Below are 11,150 nucleotides of genomic sequence, written 5' to 3'. Positions count from 1 at the left end.
AGCTTTACTTGTTCAAAGAAGCAGTTTTTGCTTCACGGTCCGCCTTTGATCCCTCTTGCTCCGGCATACTTTGAGGGACAACAGGTCCTGGGTTTGCCTCGTGATGACGGAATTGGACTTTCTCTCCCTTTACTTCGCCTTCGTTATGGAGCGGGTGGTCGCTAGCATTGTTGTCGGTCTTTGAGGATGAGTTCTTCATAACGTGCTCAGTTACTTCACCGGCTTTGTGGTGGTGAGTTTCGTCTGGACCGGCAGGCATGATGTAGGGTTGTTGTTTGATTAAATTATTTGACTTTGAGAAGATTCGTGTATTCGTAGTTTGTAGAGTTAGATAGTATGAAGATAAGAGCTTTTCATCAACGGGATTCCTTCATTCTCTCTTCTATATAAGCCGTATTTCCCCTCATGACGTAGGCAGGCGTAACTCGAAGACCACGGGATAAAGCTCTCTCTAGCTTTGTCGCTAACTTCAACTACCAATAACTATGATTCCTCGAACAATGTTCGTGATAAGATCAAGATTTTGAGCATATTGAATGAACCATTGAGATCAGACCAGCCTAAGTCTTGCCTAAAATAGGCCACCTGAGACATTTGACGTGGGTAGATACGGATATACTATATACTGAAAAACTACTTCTGACATCGTGTGTGGTTCGCGTTAACCTTCAATTGGTCAACGCGTCATGATACCTCCAAGATGTCTTCATCAAACGGCGAACAACAACCCGTGAAATTGTCACTGCCATTGGTAAATTCAATCTTCCTTTGTATGAATGATATCTTAATGAGAACTGCAGAAATATCAACAAGAGATATTCCAAGAGCTTCGACAAAAAGATGAGCTTGTGGTTCTTGCTCGCGGCCTTGGCCTCTTGAGACTTGTCACGAACCTCCTCCATTCATATGATGCAGCAGGAAATAACCTAATAATACTGGTTGGTGCAGATGATCGAGAGAATGGATGGATTGGAGAAGCACTGGCAGAGCACGCTGCTATCAGCATGGCTCCTAGAGCGCGAGGTCTTTCTGTCGTCAATACGGATCTCATGAGCGTCGGCACAAGAGAAAAGATGTATGCACAAGGAGGAATATTTAGCATTACATCTAGAATTCTTGTTGTCGATCTCTTGACCAGTCTATTAAACACAGAGACAATCACTGGCGTGGTAGTGCTACATGCAGATAAGGTTGTAGCTACATCACTGGAGGCCTTCATACTTCGGATATACAGACAAAAAATAAGGCTGGATTTCTGAAAGCCTTTTCGGACAATCCCGAACCATTTGCGACTGGGTTCTCGCCATTGTCCACTATGATGCGAAATCTATTCCTACGCAACGTCTCAATATGGCCAAGATTCCATATAAATGTTGCTCAAGCTTTGGAAGGCAAGAAAAAAGCCGAGGTCATTGAACTTGAGGTTTCGATGTCTGACTCCATGCGAGATATCCAAAATGCCATAATGGAATGTGTAGAGGTTAGTATTGGCGAATTGAAGAAATCGAACTCTGGGTTAGAGATGGACGACTGGAACGTTGATAGTGCTCTACATAAGCAATTTGATATGGTCATTCGCAGGCAGCTTGATCCAGTATGGCACCGAGTCAGCTGGAAGACGAAACAGATTGTCAACGACTTGACTGTCCTAAGAGGGATGCTACATTCTCTACTAACATATGATGCGGTCTCATTCAATCGCCATTTAGATATGATTCTTGCTGCGCATCAGCCTCCTGCTGGATCTACAAGGCAAAACCAGTCTCCTTGGCTATTCCTTGATGCAGCACATACCGTATTTGATACAGCGAAAAGAAGGGTATATACAGGCAAGGCTACACGAACGGATGATGTGGATTCTTTGAAACCCGTATTAGAAGAACAGCCAAAATGGTCAGTGCTTGCTGAAGTGCTTGACGAAATTGATAGAGATCTCTACTTCAATCCCGTACCATTGGATGACTCAAATGGCACAATCTTGATAATGTGTACAGATTCGGCTCAATGTTGGCAGTTGCGAGAGTACCTTCAAAGCATGCACGCTCATGCAGAAACAACGGACAATGATGAGGATGAAGATCAAGAGCCATCGGCAGAAATCATGATGAGGCGAAAATTGCGCAGCTACTTAGAGTGGAAGAAGAAGTTCGCGAAAATTAGCGCGGCTCTTTTCAATGAGAATCAAAACGCACTAAATGGTATTAGCAACACCAATAGTGTTACGAACAGCTCCCGAGGTAAAGCTCCAGCAAACAAAAGGAGGAGAGTGAGAGGGGGCGCCTCGAGCTCGGGATCCACACGTGCCACCAATGGCAGTCTACAAGCTGCGGAAGATAAACCCCTCGAGGTTGCTGAATTAATGTCGGAGATAAAGCCCACAGAAGTGGAGGAATTGCAGAAAGAAGAAGTCATTGCCGATCCTTTGGATGACATGGAAGATTACTATCAGCTTTATGAGATGAAGGATCTTGTGGTAGTTCACGCGTATGACGGGGATATGGATGAGCATATTCTCGAGGAAGTAAAGCCGCGGTATATCATCATGTATGAACCCGACACATCTTTTGTTCGTAGAGTAGAGGTTTATCGCTCTTCACATAATGATCGGAACGTCCGAGTATACTTCCTTTATTATGGCGGGTCGGTAGAGGAACAACGCTACCTGTCATCGACTCGCCGAGAAAAAGACGCCTTTACTAAACTTATAAAGGAAAAGGCTAACATGTCTGTTGTACTGACTCTTGACGCACATGGCATCGAAGATCCGCAAGAAGTTTTCCTCCGTACCATAAATACACGCATTGCTGGCGGAGGACGCTTAGCGGCTACAGCCCAGCCCCCACGGGTAGTAGTTGATGTTCGGGAATTTCGCTCCTCACTTCCATCCTTACTTCACGGTCGAAGCATGGTCGTAGTGCCCTGTATGCTTACCGTCGGAGACTATGTTCTTTCTCCAAACATATGTGTGGAGCGTAAATCAATCAAAGATTTGATCTCGTCATTCAAAGATGGCCGTCTATACAATCAAGCCGAAACTATGCTCGAACACTACAAGTCACCAATGTTACTCATTGAGTTCGACCAAGGCAAATCTTTCACCCTTGAACCGTTTGCTGATCTCTCAGGCTCTCTATCATCCGTATCAGCCGCAAATGCATCATCCGATCTTCAATCCAAACTCGTGCTCCTCACTCTCGCATTCCCCAGACTCCGCATTATCTGGAGTTCTAGTCCATATCAAACTGCCGAGATATTCGAAAGTCTCAAAACACAAGAACCCGAACCAGATCCTATACAAGCTGTGAAGATTGGACTTGAAGGTGGTGCAAGTGCGGAGGATCAAGTATTTAATCGGGAACCTCAGGATATGTTAAGAGTGGTACCTGGAGTTACGGGGAAGAATCTGGGTAATCTAGTAATGGAGTTGGGGAGTATTAAGGAGGTGGCTAATGCCGATTTGGAGGAATTCGAGCCGGTGGTTGGGAAGGAGGCTGGAAGACAAATCCATCGATTCTTCAATAAAAGTGTACTCGAATGATGTGGCATTGGATATATTCAGAAAAATTATCTGTTTGATGTATTTAGAACATAACGTTATTTTGGATGTGATTATCTCGCCCATCGCATGCGTGGCTATGAGTTTTGGAGCAACACAAAGAAGCTACCAATTAGATACTATGATCAACGAACGTTTCCAATGCCACAATCTAGATTCTAAACATACATCATTGAATACTAACAAATCCGTCATAAATATCAGGCCACAAGCGCTTCGAAAACCAAGCTTTGGACAAGTGGATTCCAAACACTAGCACCACACCGACCATGTCTCAATTCGGACTTCGAAGCACCAACACGATGAATTAGACGTTATCTTTTGATCCAAGCCCCCGTTCGTTCGGTTCTCCACCTGTTATAACGTTTTTCTCCATTTAAAATATATGTAGACTGTCACTGTTACATGTATTATGTATGTATGATTGTACGAATGTATGTAGTATGACATTCATATTCTGAAATATCGTACATGCATGGTTTGGTGTCAAGGATCGGGAGTTGGGTTATGCTATCGTGGGTGAGATGGATGAATATGGATTCATGTACATGTAGCATGCAGTCATTCGTGATGTAAGAAGTCTACGCATAATAGATGTGTATCGTTTTGGGCAGAAATGAATGTACAGACAGTCTGGATATCATGAAGTTGGTGCTGCAATGTATCCTACCCCGGTCTACTTGTCTTCCAACGGTATGAGGAAATCTAGATTTCAAAAATGAGATTACTGACCAGGAAGAATGCCTTGGATATGTATAGGTGACCACATATAGACCAGATGCAAATAAAATGACCTTTTCTTTTCACCTGCTAGATACATACATATACATACAAATGTAGTGCGAATTACAATGTAATCAGAACATCGGAGAAATGTGCCGTTTCCTAAGCTGTCAGCCATGAGATGAGATAACCTCGCATCACGATTCACGATTCACGATTCACGATTCACGAAAGTGTGTGGTCACTATAGTGTGGATCCAAGAAAATTTCCATCTCCATGTTCGAATTCTTTTCTTGATCTTTTCTTGACCTTTTCTTATTGGATGAGAGAATGTAATATGAAGTGTGAGTTAAGAAGAAAACACTGCACTGATCAAGCAGGAGTCGGGACAGGCCTTGTTGGCATTGATGGGTTCATCTGGTCAACTCTCATAATTTCCAGGTCTGGTCTGGTCTGGGGAACGACGTCATAATAGGCCAGTCAATTGAGAAACAGACCGAGAGAGCAAGGAGCAATGACCATTAATCTCGATAATATTCATCCATCCATTGACCCATTCATCCCATCCTTTCTTTATTCGAATTCCATTGCAGCATCATCTCATCCATCCGAGTCAGATAAGAAAAATCAAATCCAAAGGTTCAATATCAGATCTACAATCTCCTCTTATTCCCCTCCAGTAACATCGCCCTAAAACTTCCCAAACTTAAAAATGCATCCGCTCATGTGGCTAGTGACATGAAGAAAAACAAACGCCACAGTGGCTGACATCACTAGTCTCATGAGACGCGCCACAATTACCACTCTAGGCCCTATCACGGGAATTAATCCCCGTAATCAGCGCCATGGCATACCTAAAACGGAGACTTGCTCAGACGCCATGCCTTGATTTTGATTTAAGTCTAAAAACTAAGAAAAATGCGAGACGTTGGTGTGTGATTCCTTCCGACTCCACTGTATCCAATGAGAGTGAATGGATGAAGTGAATGAAATGAGTTCTTCTTCTTTGGGTAAAGGCAGAGGGATTGAGGAAGCAAGGGACTAGGAAAAGAACCAGGTTGGCATCGGTAAGTGTGAGAGAAAGAGTGAAGAAAGAAAATCTGATGCGACAAAATTTCTGATGGTGACGTCACTCCGATATCATTTTGAGGACAATTTTAATTCCCGGGCAAGGCAAGGCAAGGCAGGACAGGGCACAGAGCAAAAGGGTACGTACGGTACTGGGCAAAGGATGTACCGGATTGACCTAATATTGACAGGTCTTGGGCCGGATTTGATTTTATGACTATTGTGACTAGGGAGGGGAGGTACTGTTATTATGGTATGACGCTACTATGGGCTCATTTGATTGGAAAGGATGAGACGGCAGGTTTTGGAGAGGTGGTGAGGGAATCAAATATATAGAGTGCCATGTTTCTCATTCTTTCTGATTTCTTTTTCTCTCTCTCTATATCATACAAACATACAATCCAATCCATCGATTCTCCTCTATCAACACACAAACAACTATCAATCTCGAAATACTCTTGAGTTTCAATCAGCCACACACACACACACACACACACACACACACACACACACATCTACTACACAAAGTACAAACACAAATCAATCAAAATGGGAGCCGTCGTTTCTTGTGTATGTCTCTCTCTACCTTTCTGCTTTCTCCACTCTCCACGGTTTTGCATTTCGTTGATTTAGATCTATTGATCTCATCAACAAATCATACCAACTCTCCCTCCAAAACAAAAGAATACAAACTAACATCCCCTCTAGATTACTGGCATGTTCCGCGCCATCGGTGCTGGTCTCATGGCCGTCGTTAACGGAATCGGAGCCATCCTCACCGGCATCATCAACGCCATCGTCGCCTTCTTCGATGTCCTCATCTCCTGCTTGACTTGCGGAAGCTGCGGCGGTAGGAGAAGAGGTAGACATACGACAAGTCATGTTTAGAAGGGTCCCTTGCCTTTGCGCGAGGGGTACTTCTAGTATTCACAATCTCTCGACACGACCAACTACTGTTGAAGAGATGAATGGGGGAAGGAGTGCATGCGAAGTTGCGAGTTTGCTTTATGATACCTGAGATGTTTGATGGACGATGGATGTGTGGCAGAGGGAGAGAGAGAGGAGAGCTATTTTTGTTTTTTCCGATTCGACTCGATACCCGGTTTCTTTTCTCTTAATTATGATGGTGGATGGGTGGGAAAGCGGAGATGAGTTCACGCATGGTTTGCTTGCGCACGCGCTTGCATTTACTGGAGATGAGAGAGGAAGGAATGGAGGTTTAATGATTATGATACATTACATTACATTACTACACTATGTTTTACTTTTTGAAGGTGATATGTGAAGTTGTGAGACGCAATATCAATGTGAGTATTCATCACGAACTTAATATGGCAATTCTGGAGGTATGAATTGGATTTACTGCTATGCTATTCCTTTGGATTTCCCTTCGTGTAGAACTGTCTCTCGTATCTACACAGCGAGATACTGGTGAAATTTATATCTTCTCCATCTGCTTCTAAAACACACAACGCTATCCCCATAATCTCCAACAGACACCATAAATGAACATTATCCTCACCCGAATACCCTTCCTCCCCTCTCCACAACACCACTGCGAAATGCCATACCTTCCATACCTTTATCCCATCCTTATATAACCATCTCAGCATTAACCTCTTCAGTCCTAATACTCCTTCTCCCCTCCCTTCTCAAAAGAAAGTTCTATACAAATACACGATAAATACTTTACTCTTTCTTTACCTTCTCTTTTCTCTCTTCTATTCTCTACCCCGAATCTTATCTATTCTCCTTTCTTCTTAAATATCTTCTTAAGTATCTTCTTAAATATCCTCCTGAATATCTCCCTAATATCTTCCTCAGTCAACTCGATCGTATCACATGCAATATTCACACTCCAGCAAACATTCAAGTAACTACTAGGTGCGTATCGTATAAACACGAATATAAACATAAACCCAATAACGAATGTCAAATGTCAAATGTCAAATAACAAAGTAATCACAACAACAAAAGAAACTAGAATTCCGAGGAAGGGTTAATTTGTTGGGTTATTGATATTCATTGGAATCTCTCTCTCTCTCTCTCTCTCTCTCTCTCTCTCTCTCTCTCTCCCTCCCCCTCCCTCTCTCTCTCCCTCCCTCTCTCTCAAGAAAGAAAGAGGACAACAAGATATTGAATTCACATTTGTATATTTAGAGAATAATTCTATTCCGAGATTTTGAGGGAGAAGGAGTAATGGGATGTGGAGGAGAGAAATGAGATATTAACAGGAAGTGGTGAAGAGGATGGAGTTATGGGTATGAGGAGATATGTATAATACAATACAATACAATACAATACAATACAATAAGAAGATAGTTAAAAAGATTTGCTTTTTTGGTAGTTTTCAAATAAAGACAATGTGATATACATACCTCAATTCTGGCTAGAAGTCGGAAACATTAGAGGTACTAACTATATTATAAGGGGTTCAAACCAGTAGTGTGTATGCTTTGTTTGTTTGGAAGAGGTAGGTGTTTAGTTGTGTAGATATGGTGATGTGGTGAGGATGGTGTGTTTTAGATAGCGGGATGTTGGGAGGGTTGTGGATGTTATTTTTCTTGTGGTATTTGTAAGGAAGGGGGGTTTGAGAGGGAAGAGGAAGAGGAAGAGGGAGAGAAAATGGAGAGAAAGCATGTAAGTGAAGGATTGACAGAATGGCTGTAAATGAAAAGGGATTAACTATTAGATGGCTATTTAACAAAGGTAAGATGAATTCAATTAAATTGATACCATAACATTTTCCCCTTTCCTTTCTTTCCCTAAAGAAACACTCCAAACCCGTTGCTCACTCATCCTCTCCTCTCCCTCGAACCCTCCTCACTAACCCTCGGAGCCGCCATCCGAATCTCCCTCATCACCAAATCTATATCCGTATCCCTATCCCTATTCTCCACCCCCATCCCCATCCCTGTCGTATTAGCTCTCCTCCTATTCCCCTTCCCCTCACTCGCCATCCTATTCCCTCTCTCCCCATCACTCCTCTCCATCCCAATAACACTCGACCTCGACCCCATCCCCACCCCCACACTCCTCTCATGAACCTCCTCCCACCTCAATCTTCCCACCGCGCTCAATCCATCAAAACTCTTCGCAATTCCTCCCAACGTCCTCAAAAGCACATCAGTATGTCTCTCCACAATCCTCATTCGCACATCCAATTCTTTTTCTTTCAAGCTTGTCGATCGTAGACTTGTTCCTATTTCCCCCGTGCTTCTTCTCTCCATATTCACATTCATATCTCTGTCTACTTCCCCAAGTCTATCCCCATTCAAATAATTCAAATCCTCATCAGAAGAAAGATCCATCCGTCCATAACCGAACCCATCACTACTCTTTCTCCCGTCCCTTTCCTTCCCTAACCATGTCGTCGACGCTAAAGGTGTAGTGTGACTTAAAATAGTCTGAGTAGACTGATGCGCATAAGCTGATTCCTCACTGTCAACTCGATAAAAAGAGGTTCTTGAGTCAAACGTAGGTCTTGGAAGTCTCGAAGGCGACTTCATCGTCAGAGCAGGCGAAATGGGACATGCTCCCAAATCATTCTGTCTTAACTCTCCCATGTAAGGTGGGAAGTCAGCCACGAGCATTATACGAGTTGTAGACAGTTCATTCGTATTTGGGGCGAGGCGTTTCAGGGAGCGATTTGGTGGTCCAAATGTTGGATTCGATGATAGTGGAGATAAAGGTTTGACTTCGATGAAAGAAGTTTCTGGGACGGATTGAACGGATGCTTTGTTTGTATCCGTGTTTGTGTTTATATTTGTGTGATCCACACTCGAGTTTCTTGAGCGAATAGAGGCCAAATCTTTTTCCTTCTTTGCTCGTACTTTCTCGCGACGGCTCTGCTGTGTTGCTTGATCTATTTGTTTCTCATGACTGTCAAATTGTGGGCTGATTGGTGATGAAATATCGGTGGAAGCAGTCGCTTGGTTCCTATATAGACCTTCTGCCTCCACCGCACTAGCCGCAGGAAACTGGATAATATCCTCATTTCCCGGTGAAGCAATCGAAGGCCTTGGAGTACCTCTGAAACTCTGCAGATCAACGGTTTCAGCCGTTCCAAACACTGCTTGCGCCGAGGAGTTCGTATTAAAACTATCTGGCGTAGACTTTAGCGAGTGTCTGACATTTGTTCCTGTGGTTGCCATGCTATGAATAGTTGATATTGATTTGATTACTTTGTGAGTCTGATAACTCGGTTTGATGTCGGGAGATGGTGTTCTGTTTATTACTCGCAAGGGGCCGTCAGGTCTATTGCTCCAGAGTATTGGACGGCTGACGGAATTGAGGGAATTTGCTCGAGGATTATCTGTTGGAGCTATTTTGAATGAAGGGCCGGGCGAGGAAAATGCTTTTGATGAATACGGTCGAGGTCGGGTTTCTGGAGCATCGTGGTAAATACTTCCAGTAGGGGGATACACTTGACTAGTTCGATGGATGTATCCATTTTGCAGCATTACCTCTTCCGACCCTGGTTTTGTAACTACTTTCTTTAAAGTACCTGGTCCCCAAGTATTTCTATTGGAGGTTGAAGTGGTTCTATTAAGTACAGGAAGTTCCGGTGGAGGTGTAATAGAATCTCCAGCATTGTAGCCCGGCTTGGGGATAATAACAGGGCTTCTATCGGGTGTTGGCACCCGTGCCAAATTTGAAGTCGCCTCAGGAGGTGTCGGAAGTCTCCCCAGGTAATCGTGTTCTAGCGGTATCGAAATTGCTATATACTGCACGCCCTGACGAGTTTTGGCAGCAATAGCTGTGTCGGGGAGTTTCAGAAACTGATTAGACTTCGATTCTTTCTTTTGTTTCCTGCGGAGAAGACCAAACTTTTTTCTCGGAGTGGTTTGTGGGAGAGCAACTAGATTATGCGCCGGGGGATCGTAAGACATGAGGAACTCGGATAAATCTTTCATGGTCTCTCTTTCACGTCGAGGTGATGCTGTGTCCAAAGATCCATAGCTTTGACTAGTCGTTTGACGAGGTCTCGTTCTTCCACTTGACTTGGTACCTGAACTGTTGAATCTTCTCAATTCTGGTACGGTATCGATTGTGCAATGATTATGAGACCTACTCGTCCGGCGACGCGATAACAGTGTAGGATTGATAGACGAGGGTGTTCCCATGGACTGAGGTCTTAGCGGTTTGATATACACCAAACGTGGTGGTGGAGTTTCACTATTAGTTACTGAATTCATTCTGATTGTTACCTGTGGTAGGCACAATGTTAGGCAAATGTGTAAGTTCCCGTAACCGGGAGAGCTTCTCTCGAAGAAGACATACCGACAGTTCGTCACACTCACATAGCTTTTTGTTAAAGCTGTAATTGAATCGAACCACTTCAGGAAGCTCTACCTTATGAAACAGTCTTTGGAGATGAACATGATGAGATTCCCGCAGTGAAAAATGTTGCAAAACTTAGCTGAAGCTTAAAGAAGGTCGTTGCCACTATTATAGCTCTGCCGACTTGAAGATCCACGCTGGTGGCCCAGATTCGTCTTAGCAACGCAATGCAAGGAGGAACTAATCACCTGCATCTCGTAGTTGCGCGGACATTGGCTAAACAGTCAACAAACTAGAAATCCCCAACCCGTGGTAAACTATATCGACTTTGAACAATTCAAGGTTAGTGGCGGCTTGATGGCGTTTTATTGCATCAATGGCAGGTGCAGTGAACGCCGACTAATGGGGCACTAAAAGTCGACCTTAGAGATTTGCAGGTCATGGGTAGATGGACTTTGACTTGATGATAACGGGGCGTTGCATGCATGGCCATCATATCATGTTGTATCATTGTGGCCA

At 43.6% G+C, this 11,150-nt stretch overlaps 6 protein-coding genes across 6 annotated transcripts; 4 read left to right on the top strand and 2 right to left on the bottom strand.

Moving 5' to 3' along the window:
- Window positions 1-4: 4 nt before the first annotated feature.
- On the bottom strand, window positions 5-259 carry Bfra_008534ca (uncharacterized protein; the record flags this gene model as incomplete). The annotated part of the gene is made up of 1 exon (XM_037338893.1): window positions 5-259. One exon carries the CDS (start codon window positions 257-259, stop codon window positions 5-7), a length of 255 nt encoding a protein of 84 aa, XP_037192199.1.
- A 441-nt stretch (window positions 260-700) lies between these two features.
- Window positions 701-3,538, top strand: Bfra_008533 (putative mus38-like protein; the record flags this gene model as incomplete). Its single annotated transcript, XM_037338892.1, has 3 exons — window positions 701-751; window positions 801-1,193; window positions 1,235-3,538. 3 exons carry the CDS (start codon window positions 701-703, stop codon window positions 3,536-3,538), a joined length of 2,748 nt encoding a protein of 915 aa, XP_037192198.1.
- A 1,079-nt stretch (window positions 3,539-4,617) lies between these two features.
- Window positions 4,618-5,169, top strand: Bfra_008532 (uncharacterized protein; the record flags this gene model as incomplete). The annotated part of the gene is made up of 4 exons (XM_037338891.1): window positions 4,618-4,721; window positions 4,776-4,919; window positions 4,961-5,013; window positions 5,042-5,169. The coding sequence occupies 4 exons, from the start codon at window positions 4,618-4,620 to the stop codon at window positions 5,167-5,169; spliced, it is 429 nt and encodes a 142-aa protein (XP_037192197.1).
- A 231-nt stretch (window positions 5,170-5,400) lies between these two features.
- Bfra_008531 (uncharacterized protein) lies at window positions 5,401-5,684 on the top strand (the record flags this gene model as incomplete). The annotated part of the gene is made up of 2 exons (XM_037338890.1): window positions 5,401-5,492; window positions 5,540-5,684. 2 exons carry the CDS (start codon window positions 5,401-5,403, stop codon window positions 5,682-5,684), a joined length of 237 nt encoding a protein of 78 aa, XP_037192196.1.
- Window positions 5,685-5,758: 74 nt separating this feature from the next.
- On the top strand, window positions 5,759-6,236 carry Bfra_008529 (putative magnesium ion transporter protein; the record flags this gene model as incomplete). The annotated part of the gene is made up of 2 exons (XM_037338889.1): window positions 5,759-5,918; window positions 6,057-6,236. Exons 1-2 carry the CDS (start codon window positions 5,898-5,900, stop codon window positions 6,234-6,236), a joined length of 201 nt encoding a protein of 66 aa, XP_037192195.1. The 5' UTR covers window positions 5,759-5,897.
- A 1,907-nt stretch (window positions 6,237-8,143) lies between these two features.
- On the bottom strand, window positions 8,144-10,546 carry Bfra_008528 (uncharacterized protein; the record flags this gene model as incomplete). Its single annotated transcript, XM_037338888.1, has 1 exon — window positions 8,144-10,546. One exon carries the CDS (start codon window positions 10,544-10,546, stop codon window positions 8,144-8,146), a length of 2,403 nt encoding a protein of 800 aa, XP_037192194.1.
- Between the last annotated feature and the right edge of the window lie 604 nt (window positions 10,547-11,150).

This window comes from Botrytis fragariae (assembly GCF_013461495.1).
Source record: "Botrytis fragariae strain BVB16 chromosome Unknown tig00000061, whole genome shotgun sequence".
In the NCBI taxonomy this organism is placed as follows: Eukaryota; Fungi; Ascomycota; class Leotiomycetes; order Helotiales; family Sclerotiniaceae; genus Botrytis; species Botrytis fragariae.
Note: the sequence above shows the minus strand (reverse complement) of the source record. Positions and strands in the feature narration are given on the sequence as shown.